Source organism: Lycorma delicatula, chromosome 5 (assembly GCF_047948215.1).
Source record: "Lycorma delicatula isolate Av1 chromosome 5, ASM4794821v1, whole genome shotgun sequence".
Classification (NCBI taxonomy): Eukaryota; Metazoa; Arthropoda; class Insecta; order Hemiptera; family Fulgoridae; genus Lycorma; species Lycorma delicatula.
This window is the reverse complement of record NC_134459.1, coordinates 57,409,198-57,431,977: the sequence shown is the minus strand read 5'-3', so window position 1 is coordinate 57,431,977 and position 22,780 is coordinate 57,409,198. Positions and strand designations below refer to the sequence as shown.

At 27.3% G+C, this 22,780-nt stretch overlaps 1 protein-coding gene across 3 annotated transcripts in view; it reads left to right on the top strand.

The window, feature by feature from the left end:
- BNIP3 (BCL2 interacting protein 3) overlaps positions 1-22,375 on the top strand; it is a 202,442-nt gene extending 180,067 nt beyond the window's left edge. For 2 of the 3 annotated variants that reach the window (XM_075366182.1, XM_075366184.1), the window contains 3 exons: positions 9,033-9,112; positions 16,942-17,085; positions 19,664-22,375. In XM_075366182.1, the coding sequence (XP_075222297.1) occupies positions 9,033-9,112; positions 16,942-17,085; positions 19,664-19,715 (276 nt within the window). In that variant the 3' untranslated portion in view covers positions 19,716-22,375. The remainder of the gene's footprint in view (positions 1-9,032; positions 9,113-16,941; positions 17,086-19,663) is intronic. The other variant, XM_075366183.1, reaches the window with a different exon arrangement.
- The last annotated feature ends 405 nt before the right edge of the window (positions 22,376-22,780 follow it).

Genomic DNA, 22,780 nt, shown 5'->3' with positions numbered 1-22,780 from the left:
TCCATTGCAGTATAATATTAAAAATATTAATGTATACTTAATGTACTGCCGTGCTATTTGGGATTAATTGTCTAAGCAACTTACTGTATTTTTTAAGCTTAATTATTTTAAAAGGAATTTTCGTTCTTTCTTATCCATTTTGTTTGTATTTTATTACTGTTTATTCATTTAACTCGGTTATTAAATTTGTTTGTTCCAGAATTCCTTTTTTTCAGTTTTTATTACACACGTATACTAAACATGTTATCATTTGTTCATTTTTAAAACACAATTATCGATTATAAAGTTTATTCTCAAGTTTACAATTTTTGAAAATTGATCGTTTCAATTGCATCTGGTCTATAAATTAGCTAATTATATTTATTCTATATTTACATTTATAGTTCAATAAATTAATTTTTTTTTTTATTTAAATTTTTACAGGAGGTAAAAATTTAAAAAAAGATTATCTCATTTCTACTTAGACAATTCGTGAAGATTTTCTTATTTTTTACCTGTTTCACAAGATCAAGTAAAGTTGAAAAGTTAAAAAGAGTTAAGAAAAGTTAAAAGATAAAAAAAGAGTACAAATTTTCCTAGTCTTTTTACAATTTTTTGAAGATAAATTTCAGTAAATAAAGAAGTTTTACAGATAATAGAAAAGCGATTGGGAAATAAAATTAAATTATCCATGATTTTCTATTCTATTGTTTTTATGTTGTCTTACTTTTATTCTGTTGTTATTATGAAGGGTGTTTCTAAAACTTCAAACTGATCGATGGTGATTTTTTCAATATGTTTAATAACATAAACATTTTTTTAATTTTCCACTTGTTATTTTTGTTTAAACATAAGGTATCCTAAATATTTGAAAAGTAATTCATATTGTAAAAAAAATAGTAAATAAATTTATTTATGGGTATTGGAAGTTTTATCAGTTACTAATTAAATAATTAATTATAATAACTATCATTGAAAAAATTTACAGCAGAAAAAATATAATTGTTAATATCAGAATTTCATATTATTAATCTCTTCCTTTCTTTATTTTTAAGAGGATTAAATAATTGTTTAATTATTACTTTTCATTAAAACCACTGAAAAAAAACTTCAAATATTTAAGGAATCTGAGAGGATAAGTTTTAATACAAGTCTACATTTTGAGAAGGCTTATAAATACAGTAATCAAATTTATACTGTAAAGGTTCGAATGATTGTCATTATTTTCGTAAAATATTATTTATTGCTCTACAAAATTTCCTTTTTAAAGTATACTGGATAATTGAAACCACTGTCAATATAGTTAGTTATACATGCCAGGTCCTAAATTTTTCACCTTTTCACTTGAATAAGTTAAAACACAAATGTAATCTTTCGTGGACATACACTGTGGTAGAGATTATATACTTTGGTTCTTTATTTTATGTACATGTGTTCAAAGATGCTTGTCGGTTCCATTTGGACATAAAATTGTAATTTGTTGTTTACGCCTTTACAGAGAATTATTAATTACTCTGCATAAATTAATTTTCTTTTGATAAAGAAAACAGGGGTTTTTCAGCTTAGTTTTCTGTAGTATTATCGATTTAAACTTTTACAAGATAATATTTATAAGAAAAAGTGTTACTAATGATAAATTATTATTGTTATGTTAACTATAATGCAGTTTGTATTGTGTTATGCTTTAATGAACTTAATGCAGCACAGGGCCGTTTTTACCTGCCTATTCTTGTTATATGGTTCGTTGAACTTAATAAACATTTGTATATTCTTTAGCAGCTATATGCCATGTCACTGATACTGTTCCTACACCACTAACATTATTAATCAATAGTTATTGAAAAGCATAGTAATTTGTGTTTATATTTCATTTTCATGCATGTGTAATCTTGTTTTAAAAACTATTAACTTTTTATCCCATAGTACATTGACTTTAAGGCAATGTACACTTTTTATTTACATTTCATGAATAATGTATCATCTGCTTGGGGTTTCTGTAGTTTCCTTCAATTTGATTAAACATTGTGGACAGTTTTGATATTACAACATGTAATTTTCTTTGGTATTACAGTATAATGTTCTCAGTACAACATCTAGTTTTCTTCTATAATTTTCTGGTTATAGTCTAGTGATTTGGTTGTATGGTTCATAAGATCATTGCAGTAGGTCTGAGAAATCCTTCCAGGTAAAGACCCACAACATTCTCTTTTCTCACATTAAGTTTTTTATGATTGCTTATAATTCTACTGTTTTATAATTAATTTTTACAAAAAATAAATAAAATAATTAAATTAATGTTTAATATATGTTTGTCAAGCATTATCTTTATTATTATTATTAAAGTTAACATTCATATTATTTAATACCAAGGGTCTGCAAATGTAGTGTTCCATCAATAGAAGAAGTTACAATGGATATGATTGGAGAGTTTGAGAATCAGTCGTTTTTATTTCCTGTGTAGCCTCCGGGAATCACCATCAGGTATTACTTCAGAGGATGAATGAGTATGATATGTATAAGTGTAGTCTTGTACAATCTCAGGTTAACCATTTCTGAGATGTGTGGTTAATTGAAACCCAACCACCAAAGAACACTGGTATCCATGATCTAGTATTCAAATCCATATAAAAATAAATAATTGCCTTTACTAGGATTTGAACATTGGAACTCTCTACTTTGAAATCAGCTGATTTGCGAAGACGCGTTCACCACTAGACCAACTTGGTGGGTGAGAGTTTAGGTTATGATAAGTGAACTTATTAAAACAGAAATAATTGTAACAAATTCAATTTTTATTTCCAATTGAAGAAAACAAAATCAAAATTAGAAAGTATTACTCAATAAAAAAAAAAAAAAAAAAAAAAAAAAAAACAAGAAAAGAAAGAAAATAATATTTTTATTTTTTTTGTTTAAAGTAAGGTACAGCCTTACTATTAACAGGATACAGAGTCCAGATCAGTTTGTAATCAAGCCACCCCGACCAAACAAAACCAAATACTGAGGATATAGTAACTTTAAAAGTCTGTACATTCTTAACAAAGATCCAGTGTATGTCTTATCAAAACCCATAAACCTGTTCTGGGAGGAAGGAATCTGTAATAAAGGGAAGAGGTAGCTAATAATAAAGTTATCACTAATTGAGATTAAAAAAAAAACTGACCCAACAGGAGGCCTTCTTCAAGAATTCCTCCAGGTACCGCCAATTATAATTACTGTAGAGATTTGATTACTTTTATCCAAGGCTGGAAGCAGCATATTATTGACAAACAACTTTGCATTGAGCAACAATCTCATACCGTGACAAATTTTTTTTTTTTCAAGGTTAAGTTTCATTAAGGAAAACCTTTGCCCATCACCAAATTTGATGTGACATAAAGAAATATTCAACTTAACTGTAGTCCAGACCCCCTCACTGGAGGATTATAGTTAAGTAATACATTTTTTAAAACAGATGCCTAAATAAAGAACGAAAAAATGTCTTGCGCAAGAAGACCTACTTTTCGTTTTAGATGCCCTCACTGTTTCACAATTAGAAATGCACTTATTTTCAGAATAAAATCCACTACATACATTCAGTTTACGAGTAGACATTGTATATTACTGTAAGTAAAGTACCTGAGCCAAGATCAAGTTTGTGTGAATATTATTTCTTATTGTTTTAACAAATATTTCTTGAGCAATTTACTTTTTTCTTTTGTTAAGTTTTGTTTTTATTTTACTTTATATGGATAAAAAAATAATGCAGTAAAAGTAAAAATATTAATTTTTATCATTGTTAAGAGTTAAATTCTAATTTCCATGTATAGGCCACTGCCAGTTTAGTTCAACAACATTCTTACCAATGTTTTCATTTTATTCTTGACTGTTTAACTGATGAATTTCAGTTAGCAGATCATCATTGTGTATTTATTCTTCAAAATATTTATCTGTGCCTTTAATGTATACATATATCAGTGGATCCTATTGAACTCTGTACATCATTTAAGGTGAATTTAAAAAAAAAAATGTTTAATAATTGTTAAATTAAATCCTCTGACAGGTGAAATATATGAAGATTTATTGTTGATGTTTTTGTGTGCATATTTATGTGTTATATAATGAAAGTGTAGGCGTGTTTGTTGTAAATGCATAATATTGCAGTCATTGTTGCCCACACATTAATCAAATATAATGACATTCAATTTGTGAGATGACCCCCATATCTATCTTTATTCCACTTGAAGTATAATGGCGAGGCATTTTCATAGTAATTTGAGATATTGTAGATGGCGAAATTGTAATTAACATTTTCAGTTTTTTCTGTTAGTTTTGCAATATTTGATACTGTATTAGTATTTAAAATTTATTTTTTATTTTTTTAATATTGAGAATTTTTAAATTAAATAGTTGTGTTGTGTGTGTTTCTTTTCATTTCCCTTTTTATTTCCTTCCCCTATCAAATGTGTTGTTTTATTCATGAATTTCTTTACTGACTTGTCAAAAATTAATTTGCATATTTCTTCATAATGAATAATTTTGCTCTTGTTTATATCACAGATGTTATGATTTATTGTTGATAGTAGTTGCTTGTTGCTCCTGTGTTTTCTTCTATTAATTAATAAACTAGTTTTACATTTTATTTCATCTACATATTTTAGCAATTATTAATTAATATTAATAATGTTATCTATTCACTGTGGCTACTACAGTTGATACCCAATTACAGCTTTACATGAATCTTACTCTTTTTTACATGATAAAATCTTAATTCTGTTGGATATGGACCTACCCAGACCTGGGTAGGTCTGGATCTACCCTGACTGACCTGACTGGGATTTGAACCTATAACTGATGTGATTCTGATGAAAGATAGCCACAGTCTATGAAGTTATAATTATTGTAATTAATTGAATGCCATAATTTAATAATCGTTTGTGACTGAGATGAGATAGATAAAAGTCATACCCAATAATAGGATACCATCATTTCCAAGAAAATAATCATTCAATGCCAGGCTTTTTAAGGAAAGTGAGGTGTGAATTTGTTTCCTGTTGTCATTTTCACAGAGCCAACTGTAGTGTTGGATGTTAGCATGGAAAGTTCTCTGAAATTGTAGTTAATATTCAAAACTTACAAGTGATATTTTCTCTTTTCACCGCAGGGGCATGCTGTTTGATAATTGTTATTATTTTTTTGAAACTGCAACCCTTGATTACTAGTGTCACTGTACCCCAGATATATAGCATGCATCATAGCTTGCAAACAACTGGGAAGAGAGTATAAAGTAACAAGTTGATGAATATCCATTATGTGGGAACCATTCTGTTTTATACCTCCCTTCACTCGTTGAAAGAAATTAAATTATTAATAAAAATATTTATAATCGATGAACATTATTTTATCCCAGTCAGACAGGCATTTTTCTTACACTACAAATTTCATAAAGAAATGTTTATTGTAAATTGATGCCTGTAATCTCAAAAAATATTATTTAATTTGATCGATAAATGTGAAAATTGCTATCAATTGTAATTTTAATTTTAAGTTAATGTTGAAAAAACCAAAAAAAATTTGACAAATTAAAATAATATGTTCTGAATATTTTTTCCTTTAAAAATAGTTATGTATTTTTTGACGCTCTTTTGTTATTAACGAGATTAGAGAATCCTGATATAATTATAAGATATCATATGATTTTATACTTCCTGTCCTTAGGTAATAATGATTTTATTTACTCTTTTAGTTGTATTAATGTATTTTAGTACATATAAACTATGATGAGGGGTTTTTCTACTTTTATATGTTTTTTTCTGTTTATCACAAAATAAATTTTGATTGAATAGAAGCGCCTGCAAATACTTTTATTTTTTCTCATACATTTATGAATTGATAAAAAACAGCTTTATCAAAATAGCAGCTACATCAAAATCAGAAATTTGTTGGTTAATTTTTGTTCCTAATTAGTTATTTTCTGTCTGATGGATTATATTCACATCAAATTATTTTAATTTAATTTTAATTTGAGTTATTTCAATCATAAATCTGTTTAATGTAATTCTTTTCTTTTTTAGTAATACTAATAGTTTTTTTCAATATATTCATTCACATTATGTACGTAGATGAATAGAGATGTATGAATATGTATTGTATTCAAGTCTTTGATATTTATTAATTGGGAGTGGCTTCATGTATAATGGTATTATATTGTTTAGGACAATATGTAATTTGTTTAAAAATTGATCCTTTATTGCATTTTTATGTATGCAGATTGCTTCAATGTACATACGTTAAACTTAAATTGATATGATTTTTCTTATTCTTAATTTAATTTAATGTATGCTATATTACAGAAATTAATGTATCTTCATTGTGCACCTGTTGTTCAGATTCAATTTAGATAAGGTGGAAATTATCTTTCATGATAAATTTTGAAATTATATTCAGAAGTAGATATCTAAAGTGCTTGACTATAAAAGATGATTGCCACCATTTTAATTGTGAGGCTTTGTGTGCTTGTGTGTTAAAATAAAATAAAAAATATAAACCTGTATTTGGCTAGCCACATGCAGGTTTATATAAGCAGAATTTCTTCTTTTTTAAGAGCTGGAATGGCAGATTCCCTGATGAAAATGTGCCAGAAATTTTTGCTGGTGTTTTGAAGAAAATAGTGAACAGTATACTGGTAGCCTAAAGATATAGTGGAAACTGTTATGAAAAAAGAATCAAGATAAAAAAAATTTGTTTCCGTTGAAATTTGCTTGATCATTTCAAAAATAGGTTAAATGACTTATTATTTGATATTAAGACAGTGCTCTGAAAAATTAGTGACTGTACAGAAGGCAGGTGGTAGTTATACTAACCTAGCTCACCGGACTGCTCTAGTGATTATCTCATCATCGCAAATCAGCTGATTTCAAAGTTGAAAGTTCTAAGGTTCAAACCCTAATAAAGGCAATTACTTTTATACAAATTAAAATATTAGATCGTGGATACCGGTGTTCTTTGGTGGTTGGGTTTCAATTAACCACAATCTCAGGAATGGTCACCCTGAGATTGTTTACATTTACATTTACATTCATACATATCATCCTCATTCATCCTCTGAAGTAATACCTTACAGTGGTTCTGGTGGCTAAACAGAAAAAAAGAAAGAAAGACATACTAACGTACCCATCGACTTTAATATTGACGTAACCATAAATTTTTGCCATTTTCATTTTTATTGTATTGTTTCATAATCCTAAATCCATTGCAAGGGTATTTTACCATTCTGTAAAAAATATTCAGCAACTGACAAACCAAATTATTGATGTTTAATTATTTTGTTTGTTTATCAAAAAAATATAAAAGTATATTGTTGAATGAAAAAAATGAAATTCTATCTTAAAGTAACTTTTTGATATAGTTACTGCCAAACACATTATTGGATTTTTATGAAATTTTACTTTAAAGCACCTTGCATTAGGTAGAATGACCTATGAATAACAATATTTCATAAAATTCTGTGTTTCTAAATGGCAGCTGCTATTTTTCTTTTACAGGAATTAAGGAGAGTGCAGTGGAGGAATGTTTCCATTACCAAATCACCAGTGCTGTGCCAGACTGAATAACATGGTCTCCCCACCACTCCCAATGTAATCTACTCCTGGCATCACACTTCTCCAGTCCTATCTCTCAGTTACATGTTATTATTTTACCCTTAATGTTATTCTATGTCTTTAAACCTGATGTTTGTCTCTGAATCACTTCTCCCATTATTATACAGCACTGTGCCTTTTTTGAGTATATCGAAAAAGTATTTCTGCTCTAAAATACTTAAATCTGCATTGGTTTTTGATAAATTAATTTTTTATCAATTAATCTAGTTGATTTATTAACTTATAATTTTTCCTTGGCCTCCTTATTTACAAAAAAAATTAATAAAACACATATCTAGACATCATAAGCCAGTGATGACCAGTGTCCCTGGAATTAGTGTTGTTGAAAATCAAACACTAAGTAAGAGTATGATTATTTTAGGTGCTGACTAAGCTTTCCATAATCAGTTATGATCAGCAATTTCATTTTGTATTTTAATTTTTAGTTTCATTGTGATGAGGCAAATCTATTGTTCTTAGAACAGCAATGTACATATTATATCCTCAATTCCAGCTGTTGAATAAAATAGTAAAGAAATATACTGATAAATAATAAAATAAGGAATATGGAAGTAAATACTGAACACTTATGTACAATAGTCTAATAAAATTTAAATTTATATATAGTTAATAAATATAAATACATATTATATGGAAAATCCTAATTAGCTTAGTTTACTGTGAGGTGATTCAATTCCTTATACTGTGTAATCTCTCCATACTTCTCTATCACATGATTTCATTTTATCCAAAATGAAAATTCTTTTCTTTTAAAACATCTCAATCTCATTCATCTTTTCCAGTTCCAGTATTTCTTTCATTAAGAATTTTATTCTGTATAACATGACTAATCTTTTTTCTTCTTTCCCTTTCTTATGATGTGCAATAAATAATTTGTTTTTACCGAATTATAACTTTCTGTTCCAGTCAGCCTATTTGATTTGTGGCATTTAGATTGGATCAATAACTGTAAATATCAACTGCTAACAAATTCTGTTACATGCAGCAGAAATGCATCTAACATGTTTAATATTGGTGATCTATAAAAAACAGTAAATTTAACTTAATGGTCATCTGTATTTATTTTTGCTTCACTCCCTCCAATTTCTAGAATTATATTGTCTGAGATTTCCTAGGTATTGGATGACTATCAGGTTGCATAAAGATGTATTTTATACTATCATATATAGTACACAAGATATTTATTTCACAAGTTGAGATGTTCAGGATGTAGTAGAACTTCAAGTTGTGTTATATCATCTTCCTAGGATCATTTCTAATTATTCTATTAGATCTTAATGTAAATTTTCTTAATAAAAATAGATCATTTTAAACGTTTTTCTTCTGTATAAACATTTTTTTATGATAATTGTTCTTTTTGTTGTATTATGACAGATTAAAAATTTTAATTTAAAACCTTTTTTAATTTTGTTACAGGATAATGATTTTATGAATGTGGAAAGGAATACAGATTGGATATGGGACTGGAGCAGTCGTCCGGACCAGGTACCTCCGAAGTAAGTATATATGTTTAAAATATTACGTAAGGTATAAGTATTTATCGTTGTATCAGCTTGTTTGTTTAGTGTTGGTGGATAGTAATTGGATTCACCATAGCATTGCAGCAATAGTTTGATGGGGGGGGGGGGATAAACAACTAATCAGTTGAAATCAGAACTCAGAGCGTAAAATATCGTGATACAATATATGTTTTTTATAACCAATAATTTCATTTACATATGTAATCTACCTGTGTTTGCAGCTGTTATTTATTAATAGTGTTACTGTCGTTAATGAAAATTTATTTTTGAATTAACTTTATTTGAATTAAATTTAATCGTTATAGTGTAAACATAAACCCATCATGTCAGCAAAAATGGGTAAAATTAGGGGAAGGAAGATTATCAAAAATCAGGCTCTAGCAGTTATTCTCAGTATTTATAATTTTATGGAGGAAGAAGCTGAAGAAAAGGACAAACAAAAAAATTAAAACAAATTTAGACTCTTGTTTCTAAATCGACTGGTGTATCTGTTAAATCCCTTCAGCACATTTTGAAGCAACAAGAACAATATGAAAATAGTGAAACTGAATTCTGTATACATTGATCAATGATTTTGTGCTGATCACTACAAATATATTCTGTTACAAGCTGTTTATTATATAGTTACTTGTGGAATACATTAGTATAAACTGTCTTTCATAAAAAAAAACCTCAGTAACATCTAGTCCTTATTAGAGGTTTTGATTAATACATTGATTAAATACATTGAATTTAGTTAATGCAGTGTTGTTTTTATTGATTAATCGCTTGAAAAATTGTAGTGGATTTTGATAAAATTACTTGCTTTATGTCTGGAAAGATATAAATTGCTTAAGAAGAAATGTTTTTTATTTATTTCTATTTCCATCAGCAATTCCTTTCAAAATATGCTGTAAACACATTGCTCTGAGAATTTATTTATAAACGAAGTTTTTATCGTTGTATTTTAATTTTATTATAAAAGTATTATTAAAAATGGAGTATAATCACTACTAGTTTACCTTGAGTTCTATTTGTATCAGAGTTATAGTTATATATGCTCACAGCACATAAGCATAAGTGCCCATCAAATTACTGTTATAGTAACATTCTTTGTTGCATAAAAAATATAATGTTTATCATACAGACATGTTTAAAATACAGACAGAAAGACAAAATTACTTACCAGTATTTATAGTATTTTGGTTGTTCTGAAATATTCTGGTATAACTGATTAAAACAGAATTTATGTAAGTTTAGATATGCATTTATTAAAATGTGTGTTTTTTCCAGGGTCTCCTTTTTTACTGTAATAGTAAGATTTGAATGTAGTTGTTTTTTTCTACATTATTCCATACAGCTTTTCATGTAATTTAGTATTAGAACTGCTTATTTTTATAGAAATTAAACTATTTAATGGATACACTAAGATATCCAATCGTTTGACTCCAGCCACTTACAATTTACTTTCTTGTCAAATCCTAATTGCACCATTCCAGATGTAGATCCAAATGCTATAAATTGCATTGTGTATTTCTTTCCATAAGTTCTAGCTGATAGAAAAAGTTTGTGGATCTAGACTTATTGTTGGATTATTAAAAAAGGCCAAGGCGACATGACATTTTTTTCTCCCACTTTTTTTTTAATTTGTATTTTGTACTAGTGTTAGATGATGTGCTTGTTGTTGTGAGTTATAATTTAGTCTGATGATAATAATAAGAAGAAAGGAAACGTGTATTTAGTGTTTATAGGTATAAATGAATTGCTCATAGTAAATGTGAATAATGTGTGATACTGGTGTTCGATAAATGCCAAAGTATAGATAGACTTACTAATCCCTTCCTTTTTCTGTTTTAATCTATATTAGGAAAGACAGTTATTCCTATTTACTTCATAAATTGTAACAATAAACCAAGTAATATGTGATGGAAAATGGTAGAGCTCAGTAGCTTTTAACCAGATGTTACATGAAATAAATAAATATCTTTCTGTAATTGATATTTAGTCGTTTTAGGCAGTTATCTTTTTCCAAGTGTACACTTTATTCTAACTAATTTCTTTTGCCATTTATTTAAAATTACTTCCAGGAATACATGAAAAATCATTATCATATGCAAAATTCATTATTATTAAATTGCCTTTATAGCAACTAGTATTTTATTTATTATATGATTTTCCAGCTGAAATAATTATTTTTTTTATGTTTTGTGAATTCTAGTTCATATTTTTATTTAATGCAATGGACAGTTGTATAGCTCAAATATAGCTAAAAAAAAAACTTTTTATGGGGAACCTACCAAACAAGAAAAATAATTTTTTATGAGAAGGAACAGAAAAGAAGATATTTGTAATTTTTATAGCTAAAGTATGTGACACATACTTAAGCTAATTATGTACACATATCATATTTTGCTGTCATATTAGGCAAGATGCAATACCATCAGGTTGTATGTAAACTAGAAGAATTAATATTGAAAAAGGAAATTAAATATTCAGCTAATCATTATTGATTACTTTCAAACTTTGAATGCGGTAATTATATATCATGAAAAGAAATTTTCCTTAATGGGATGTGAAGTGGTGAAGATTACATCCAATCACATTTATAAAATTGAAAAAAAGGGTACCTGTTGCAAGAGCCTATATGATCAATGACAATCTTCTTTTTTTTATAATTACTGTTTATGAAACTGAAGTCATTACGGATAGTATTTACATCAGTTCAGGTGAAGCTGTTATTGAGAAACCAATTTATGTAATATAACATTGATCTGTTAATGTTTCAATTTACATTTTAAAAGAATGTTAAATTATTTTTAAAATTATACTATTAATTTGCTTATATTGTCGAGATGATATTTTCAATTACAATTTATTGATAAAAAGTATAAAATCAAAAACATAAAATTAACTACATCAGTAATGTTAGCCATCAGTTTAATTATTAAAGAACAACTAATACAGTGCAATGAATACATTTTGGCACACCTTAATGCATCATCAAACAGGTGGCCTATGTATTATCTTAAAATGATTTCATTTACTTCCCTGTAAAGATTTCACTGCTGAATTTTGGATCATGTCTAAAGAGTAAGAATTAACAAATAAATAAAAATTTAAGTTAATGTTAGATTAAAATTTCTTTATAACTAGTCAAATAAAGAAACAGAAGTTTTAAAGAATTAACTATAAATAAAAACTAGGGCATTAAATGTAACTTTGAGTTGGTCCACACTGATAAGACATGTCCTGTACCATCAAATTTAATTTATCAGATTTCTAATTTTATTATGAAATAAGTTAATTTACATTTTGTGTTTCATTTTTATTTGTTATGTTAGATTACTAAAAAAATTACTTAATAATGGTAATAATGTGATCATCAGGAAGAAAAATAACCAGTTTGATTACTAAAGCTGGATGAGTTGCAGTTGGCCCTGATATTCTTTAATTTGCAGGATAGTGGGGATAAATACATTCATAGAAAATTACATCTGCAAATTTATATACATGTTTGTATTTTATATACAACCTTTAATTAATGTTTAACCTTTTCTATACAACTGTCACACACATTTGTTTATTAAATATAGCCCACTTTACTGTTTATTTCCTTAACAACTATATGTTATTGGTATACCACATTATTTATAAGACACCATAATTTTCTAAACTTTATGAAAGTTTATTTCTACAAAATGGAATCTGTTAAATACAGATACACAGAAAATATGTTTAAAATATGTGGAGAGGATTAACATAACAATAGATTATTTTCTTAAAGACATTAGTGTTATTGTCATTTGAAAAAGTGTCGGTAATATGTAAGAAGCCAGCAGAATGGAAAATTGGCCTGGTGTTTATTTAACTTTGATGGTCTACTAGAACCTGTCATTAGTGTAGTGTTGACATTTGGCATTTACCCTGTCTATATTTTTACATGTATTTACTTTCAAAATTCTATTCTTTGAAATATTTTAATTGTTAGATAATAAGATTGTAAGGATAGATTTTTATTTTAGCTTACTGCGCAAAGTCGAGATGTTACACATCCATTTATTTTAAATGGGCATGTAACATCTGGTAAATTGTTAGTATGATAAAATACATGAGTGATAATGTTTAGTACAGGTAGAAAAATTACAATTTTTTTTGCTATAGTCTTTCTGTGTACTTTCTCTTATGATGATGGATTTCTTTAATAACATTATTTTCTCTTTACATTTAATTACAGATATATTGTATTAAATGAACAATTTCAGATCGTTTTGTAAAGATTGTTAAAAATTAAAGAAACTTTCAGATATGATAAATATACCTTGCATATGATACAGTATTAGATTTCATTTTTGTGGATTGAAAATTAAATATTATTATAAATTGTTGAAAAAAAAAATACTCTGAATAAAATAAGCTTATTAAAAATTATTTATTCATATACTTTTGGGTAAATCATATCGGTAGTCAGCTCTCATTGCTGCGGTATTAAATTAATCAGCATTTTTTACAGTTCTTAGATCTTTTCCTTCCTGTACAATCATCACAAATAAAAATATTAAAAATTACTACATATTGATTTTAATGTTTAGAAAGTTTGATATCAATATTTTAATTTTTGGAGCTAGCATTTATTACAGAAAAAAATAAAGCACTGAAATTTTGTTTCATGCTAATACTTTTGCATGTGTGTCACATTATATAAATTTTATGTTACTGACCTTATAACATAAACAAAATTTACACAGTACAGTACTAGAAATTTTTTTTTTTTAATTTTGCTTTCATATGAAATTTTATTTGTTCGCAGTGAGATTTTAAATACAAGTTATTATTTAAACAATACCTGTATCACAAATTTGGCTATGTAACATTTATATACTGTTATAAAAATTTACCAACATTTTATCATATTAAATTGAAATGGTAAGTATTCTACTAGATAATGATGAAATACTCATCATTCACCTGTGATGAATTCTAAAAATATTGTTATTTTTTTTTAAGATTAATTAAGTAATAGTATGTGCTAAACAGCAGGTCATTAACCTTGAATGGTAGATAGCAAAGTTGTAAACAATAAGTATTTTGACAGTTATAAAACTCTTATGTGATAATGAGAGCAAAACATATTAAATGATAAAAGTGTTGGTATAATATTTTTCACTCTAAAAAATAAATGATTTTTTTTTATTACGCAGTATTAATCATTAGAGATATTTGAAATGAGCATTTTCTACTATTCATAAAAGTAATTCCCATAGTGCTAGGATGAACAATAAAAAAAAAATTAGACTCATGAAGACATTATTGTACATTAACTGTAGATGTGCTGCTACAAGTCTCCCGTCTAGAATGGAGTATTTATTTAGTATGAGTAGAAAAATTCTGCCACTGCATAGAGAGGTATATACAGAAGGGTGCAAAAGTAGGTATACAGTACGTATGCAGGTTTTATTGTGAAAAACAATAGCTTTATGAAGTCACAGTAAGGATGACATAGAAAATGCAATTAAGTTAATTAATTAATACAAGTAAGTGCAAACTCTTAAGTACTCAAATTACCGGCCTTCAGCATTTACACAGTAAATTGTAGTCCTGTAGTCCAGTTTCTACACTCAAGCACACTGACACATAGGTCTTTATTGTTATCAATTTCTTGACGTGCTTCTCTTATGAATTTACACATGTTATCAACAGTGTTTGGTTTTCTTGCAAATACGTTATCTTTGATAACACCCAGAAGAAAAACTCCATTGGATGTAGGCCATCCAATGCAGCCATCACAATCATCTCATGATTGTGATGGCTGTTCAGGTGGCTCTCGTTGAATCCACCTATTGGATAATTTATTGTCAAGAAACCCACGTACTGTTAAAGCATAGAGGGAGGAGCACCATCTTGCTGGAAATAGGACTTTTCATTATCCTGCTGTAACTGTAAGTGTGGAATTGTCCCTCAGAATGTTAAGCTAGACATTGTGGGTAACAGTTGTATGGAAAAATCAGGCCCAATGGCTCCTTTACATGAAAGGCACGCCCAAACTGTAACCCCAGGTTGATTCAGTTGTTTTTCAATCATTACATGGGGGTTATCTGTTGAGTAATAGACAACAGTTATGCCTATTAACAGTGCCTGACAGTTTAAAATTTGCTTCATCAGACCAACAAATTTTTGAATGATGCCATCACCTTGTCTTCATTCAAAAGTATCTCACAGAATTGTAAACAACGATCTGGATCTTCCTCTATTAATCCATGAAGTAATCTTACAAATCTTTGCAAACCTTACCGTTGCATTAGACAACCCAGAGATGATCTGTAGGAAATGTGTAACTCAACAGAAGCTCTCTTTTTGGATTTCTTTGGGCTTTGAGTAAATGCCTGAGCAATTAGCGTTTCATTTTCATGGATAGTAACACTGATTGGTCAGCCGCTCTTTGGCATATTACAGATGGACCCAGTTCTATCAAATTTATTGCCCAATCTTTAAATTGATAGTCTACTTGGTAGAGGTGTATCGAATTCTTCTGCCCATTTCTGTTGCACCTGTTCAGCATTCTTTGTTTTCCGGTATTGTTTGATTATCCACTTACATTGCTCATTGCTTAAATTATTAGCCATGATTTAAGCAATGATTACCTGAAAAGAAAAGAAAACAACAATAACAGATATAATATATTAATAATTATACTTATATACTTTATTATTTCTCTACGTTAGAACACTTGTATATCTTCAAAGTGGCCATTGAAAAAATAGTTAATTTTGGGTTTATGGCTGGTCCAGCCTAAAATGGTTCATGGGAAATGACCATTTAATAAAAGGGAAAACACAGAGTTCATCTATAATCTGTCTTTTGTACATTTACAGCTTATGGTCAGGCTGATTTAATCCACCTCTGTGTTCCTTTCTACTTCGCACTCACTTTTTGACTTCATTTTCTTTATTGAAAACTCTATATTTGTAAACTCTTTTGTTACCATAACTCAAATTTTCTCTCTTCTGAAAATTTCACTTGATTTTTTCCATTTTGAACTTTATCAGCCCACTCTATTTTTAACATGTCAAAGTTAAGTTAGTTAATGTTACATTTCAAAAACATGTATTCATTGTTTTGCTGGCTTTCTATAGTATGTGTTTCAGTATCATCATTATAACCATTTGAACAATTCCATCCTAAAATTTTTATTTAGAAAGTAAACAGATTTATTTTATATTAGAAATCTCATCTTAGTTTGTGCTGGTCTGATTTTGGGCTGTTCTTTATATATTGTTTCAATAACAATTTTGCAATTTCATGTGCATTGTTTTATATTTTGTGTTAATTGAAATTTACCTTTTCTGTTTTAATGAATACGTTCCTTCCTGTCATTCCTTTTATTGAAAATTAAATTTGTTCCACAAAATATGCCTATTCAAATATGTAATCTCTGAATGATAGAATTGTAACAATTTTTACATTTGTAATTTTTTACAATTGATTAACAAATTGTTGATTTAGTAATTCCCATAATTAATATATTTAATATTTGTGACATTATTGGCTCTTTAATTGGTACATTAATTTGTGCCCAAAGTTTGAATTTGTTGGGTTGAAAGATTTATATACATACCACCATCTTTAAAATATCATTGATTATGAAAACAAATAAACAGGTTATGTTTTGTTATCCAATTGATATGTGCAGAAGTTGTATTTTTATATTTCTAATTTCTTAAAAATATAATTTTTCCTGATGAAGTAATAAGACTTAACGTATGACTAAATATTAAACTAAGTTTTCAATAATTCATTATAGTTACATGTTCCTGTTACGGTATTTACAGAGACTGGAAATTTAAGCATCCAAAAAGGAAAACATATAGCATCAGACATGCTAAGGTTGGAAAAAACAGTCTGTTTTCAAAAGAGGTTTTGTACACACTCTTCTTGACTAATGTTCTTTCACTTATACTGGGCACTGGAGTTGGGTAAGTTTTAGTTTGTTATTTATTTTGTAGTCTTAAATATATGATTTATAGCCCAGTATATGTAGTCAGACTTATGTTTATCCAAATCTAATAATTTGAAATGATTTTTAAAAAAAATCTTTTTTCAGAAAGTTATTTTGGTTAGTTATTATTGTAAAATTAAAATAGATGAGAATTATATTAAATATTAAGCAGACTTACTTAATAGTACAAGTATAAGTTGTTAATAGTACAATAGTTGTTAATAGTACAAGCTCAGTTTAGAACGGGGGATTCTGATGAAAAAATGTAAATCCAGTTGTGAAACACAATGTTGTAAAAATTTTGGTTTTTAATCAAAATACAATAGATCATCCATCATAAAGCCTACTGGTGTGGTGTAGTGGTTAACTAATCATTGCAAATAAGTTGTTAAACAGCTGATTTTCAAAGTTGAAGGTCTGAGGTTCAAATCCTCGTGAAAATTAGTTGCTTTTATATGGATTTGAATACTAGACAGTAATATTGGTGGTTTTTAGTATTTGGGGTTCAATTAACCACATGTCTCAGGAATGGTTGGCCTGAGTTTGTACACGAGTACACCTCATTTACAAGCCATAAATATCATCCTCATCTCATTGCTGTAGGTGGGTTATTTATTGTTCACCAGTTGAACAGATTGCAACATATACATTGCAAAAATGAATAAATAAAGTTGTTCTCAATCGTAAATGAAGAGAAAAAATCCTTCACAGAAGGGCCAGCACTCCATTAATAACAACAACAAAAATTGAATTTGGATTTTACACATAATGTATTATTTTTGAGAATTTTATTTGATTTTGAAATGCACAAAAGAGAAATATTTTTTCTAAGGAAGAAACTTTAAAGAAAAGGAGGAAAAAAGAAAAGGGTGAATATCCTACTTAGAATATATATAAATTTTTTTAAATATTGTGTGTAAATTATGTTTTTTTTTATATTTTTTGATTGAATGTGCCTTAAATATTTTTCATTATTAGAGAGCAAGAAGATTTCAAATCAATCTTTTAAAGTAATATGTTTGTCAATTTATTAGAGATAGTTATTTACAAATTTTCCAAAAAAATTAATTAAATCTGTATATGTAATTTCTCAACAGTGTTTAATGAACACATTATCTCATAACAGACATGTGTATGTTAATTTGTTTTTTTAGACTGTTCTAGTCTGTACTTTTTGAACTATAATGTTTGCTCTGTACCATATTGTATTTCTCCTAATGCATAAGTTGTAGAGCTCTTCTTTCCCTATTAACAAATAATTATATTTATTTCCAGAATGTATGTTTATTTCTAGGCAAAGGTCATACACATCACAGTTTATTGATAAACTTAACGTCTTCAATTCTTAGTTATTGATAACTAAAGATAGCAAAAAAGTGTTTCAATATCCCTCTAAACTATCAGCATAGTGTGTATTATATTATGTTTAGAAAACATTCTACATACTATAATACACATTATAGTACTAGTATGTCTTATTGCAGTTATTAATTATATTTAGCAATTATTTTTGTGCAGAAATGTTTATTACCAGATTAATCTTTACTGTGCCCAGTCATGCTTATATACTTAAAAATATATGTATAAATTTTTTATCCATCCTACTGGATGTGATCTTAACAAATTTTTATGAAACTTGTTGGGGCAATTAAACCTATTGGGACTAGAGTCCTATTGATTTTCAAATGAATTGGTTCGCAGGAACTGAAATTGAAGCTAAAAAAACAAGGTTTTTGGTTCTTGAACAGTTTTTTCAATCTACTGGGTGCAATTTTTAACTGATTTGATGAAATTTGATAGGAAAATGATTTGTGATGATACAGGCGACTGGATCATCACAATTGGGGATGTCTTCCCATGGGGGGGGGGGGGTGTCAAGAGGTCTATTTTGGTAGTTCAGGGTAATTTTTTAAAACTATTAACTACAGCACAGTAGACAAAGTGTTTAACTTTTATAAGTATATTTCATAGTTTTGTATTAAAATATACTTAACTTTTTTTTTTTACAAAAATTTAATGTGCCATCAAGTGGCATACACACACACCTGGGGTTGACCTGACCATCCTTACCCTGAGGAGATTTGTCATTTTCAGTTAATTTACCTTACATAACGAAAAATATAACGCTTCATGTACTTAGTATTTGGGACATTTTTGTCAACAATATTTCTATCATTTTCACTCTCAAATAACTTAATGCAAAGTCAGTTGTTGTTTTTGGTTAAAAAAAAAAGCTTAATATCAGTTTTATCAGCAGGGTAAAAAATGTTTTCCATAAAATAAAAGCGATGTTGAATTTGCAAATTCATTTAACTTAAACAAGTTGATAAAATTATTAAATAGAATTTTGAAATCAGGATTTGCAGTGCAATTAATGTCTGTGAAATCTAAAATTAAAACAGAAATATTTATTTGCAAGCAACTGTTATTTTATTCCTTATTATTTATGGAAGGTTATGGAACAATAAGATTGCATGGGATGCAGTGACTGTATTGCCAGGACCTGTTTGTTCATTCTTATTTATATAAATATAATTGTTTTTTTCTTTAAACAGAATGTGGCTTAGTCGAAGAGGATTGCTTCTTTCACAGATCAACTTGGATTGAACCATGAGGAAGGTTTCTGATATCATCATTTACATATATGGTTTGTTGAGTTTTGTACGATGAATTATTTCCATATACAACTTTAAGACAGTTGTTGCTATTATTATTGAATATTTTCTAATTGAATGTCATTTATAATATCGTTTCTAAGTTTTTATTATTACAATTTTTATTATTTGTTATTACTATTATTAGATTAAGCTGTAAGAAAAAAATATTTATCTATTAAAATAGTGTTTTATATACTCTATTTAAATCTGTATGCAAGAAAATTCATTCGATTTGAAATAGATGAATTATTTTATTTAAATCATAATATTCAACTTAGTATTGGTTTATATATATATAATATGGGATAAATTGAATGAATATTTAATTTTATTTTTAAGTAGTATAATTATTTATTTATTTATGTGTGTTTATAAATTACAGTGATTGAATTTTCTTGCATATCATACTATTACTGTAAATAATTTTTGAAGGAAAGATTTTCTATTGGTAAAAAGTATGATGTTATTTTTATGGAAAAACACGCGTGAATATTATAACTTTAAGACAGGGTCTTTTATTTTTTTTTTTACAACATAAAACGTATTTTCCATTCTGTCAGAATTAATACTTGAATAATTAGGTTATTTAAGATTACAGAAGTAGAATTTTTTTAATACAGATGATTGAATATATTTTAATTTTTACATATACCGTTTAATTAATTAATAAATCCCTTCCCTAATAAACTTCATGTGTTATACAGTTATAATTCAACTAGTTTGGTGCGTAGTATTCTGTAAATATTATTAATTTATACTAACTATTTACGCCTTCATTTAAAACAACAGTGATGGAGCGAGACCATTTTTATTCTCTGGAACCTATCCAGGCCAACTGGGGATCAGATTTTAGCCCTTTGTCACTACTGTTTACATAATTTTTATAAATTATGAGACATGTAATATTATTTTTAAATACTTGACAAATATCTTTAAATACATAATTTTTTGACTTAACACTTTGTATTTGATTCAACCAAATTTTAACATGGAGTCCAAGGGAATCTTTCATATGTGGTCTATACGTTGATTTGTTTCTCCTTTACATGGCTTTCTATGAAGTTTTATTTCCGCTTTGAAGAATTTTTAAAATTGATTAACTTATGAAAAACTCTTGTTTCTTCTTGTTATAAAATGTTTCTTTAACTCTGATTTTGATGTTGCTTATTTTTTAATAATAGAATAACACAGTTACTTTGTATATAACATATGTTAAGAAACAGGCTTAAGTTCTGTATGAAGGATGTATATTATGTTTTTTCTCTATACTAGGGGTATATGAGATACCTGCATTTAAAATGCTGGTTTAAAAGATTGTACCATTGTACAGTTTGTACTATAATTCTTTAATACTCCATTTATATAATTAAAATATATGTAATGCAAAATGTAACTTGAACATTGTAATAGAAAAGATATTAAACTCTGGTGGTTAATGAGTAAATTTTTTATCATGAAAATAACTTTGTTCATCACTGTCAATCAATAGTGTTAAAGCAACATAAATTGCCAAATCATTCAGTTTGTTTTACTGTAATTTTATTGCAATCTGTTTCACTTTATTCCAGTTTGAGAACTGGTAACTTTGTTTCCTTCTCACCAAAGACAACAACTTTTTTTTGATTGTCGATCCCTCAGATACTTCAAAAATTTTGAGTAATAGATTTTTTAAAACGTATTTTTGTATAATATTCAGATTTTTTTTAAGTGCCTACTGGCTTACATTTATAAAATTGAGTATAATAGAATGGATTTATTTATTACATATTAATTTGTTTTATATAAATAGCAGAATAGTATATAAACATATTATTTTGTTTAAAAAAAAAAAATAAATGTTTGGATAGATTTATTTTATAGTTTGTATACACAGGAACGATAGAAAAGTATACTGATGTGTTTGTATTGCGATATGCATAAAATTCTGTTTCCTATAGAAAATTTTTGTAATCGTTCTTGATAATATTAATATGTATTGTCCAAAATCTACAAATAAGCTGTATTTATATATTTTTTTTTTGTCTTTCAATCTGATTTAGTTTTTTTTTTTTTTGTTATAAACAAGTCTATAAATAATTTTTGTGTAGAAGTGATCATACTTTTTGTTTGTACATTTAGAAAGACTGATGTTGGAAATGACTGAATTTGGATTTTGATGATTGACCTCATTTAAAAAAAAATAATATATTATTACTCTTATTTTTTAGAATTATTATTATTATAGACTTTAAATTAGGTTTTATATGATACATTGTAAAATTATAATATTATAATTATATATTAAAATTATAAGTATTTTATTATCTATTGCACAATATTATTACATAATGATTTTAAAATTATTAATAGAATCCTTATTATTATAAAATTATTGTACATTTGATAAATACAAATATAGTGTAATTCAACATGTGATTAAAGAAACATGATTTATTTGTAATTTTATTTTTTTATTGGTAAATTTTTTTGCTACAATTCTGCTATGTTATTAATCCTGTTTATGTAAACATATAGACTAAAAACTATTTCTGTAATAGTGTTTTTTCTGGTAAAATATAGATTTTTTTTTTTTACCAAGTTATCAGCAATAAATACATTGAAAAAAACAGATATAGTTGTGCAATGCAAACTCATTGTTCAAACATTATTATGAGATCAATTTGCCTACCTTTCCTAAAACCACTTGCATGAATTCATTTCATTGTTTCTACCATTCATGATCTTCTGGCATCTGATTTTCAGGACCCTTCAGTCTGCCCTGCTAACTCATCATTTGCCTTCCTAGTGATTGTAATCCTTCTGGTTTCTGCTATAATAAGCTTTTCAATCATTCTTTCTTTTCTTCTCAGATCATGTTTCAACCACTGATCTTTACTGTTACGTCTTTCAGAAGTTGATGAAATTATATACTTACTCCTTTTCTGCCTTCTTGCACTGATCCAAAAATTGTCCTCAGAACTCTATTTACAAAGATTATCACCTTTTTTCTTATGATTTTTTTTTTCATCTGTACCT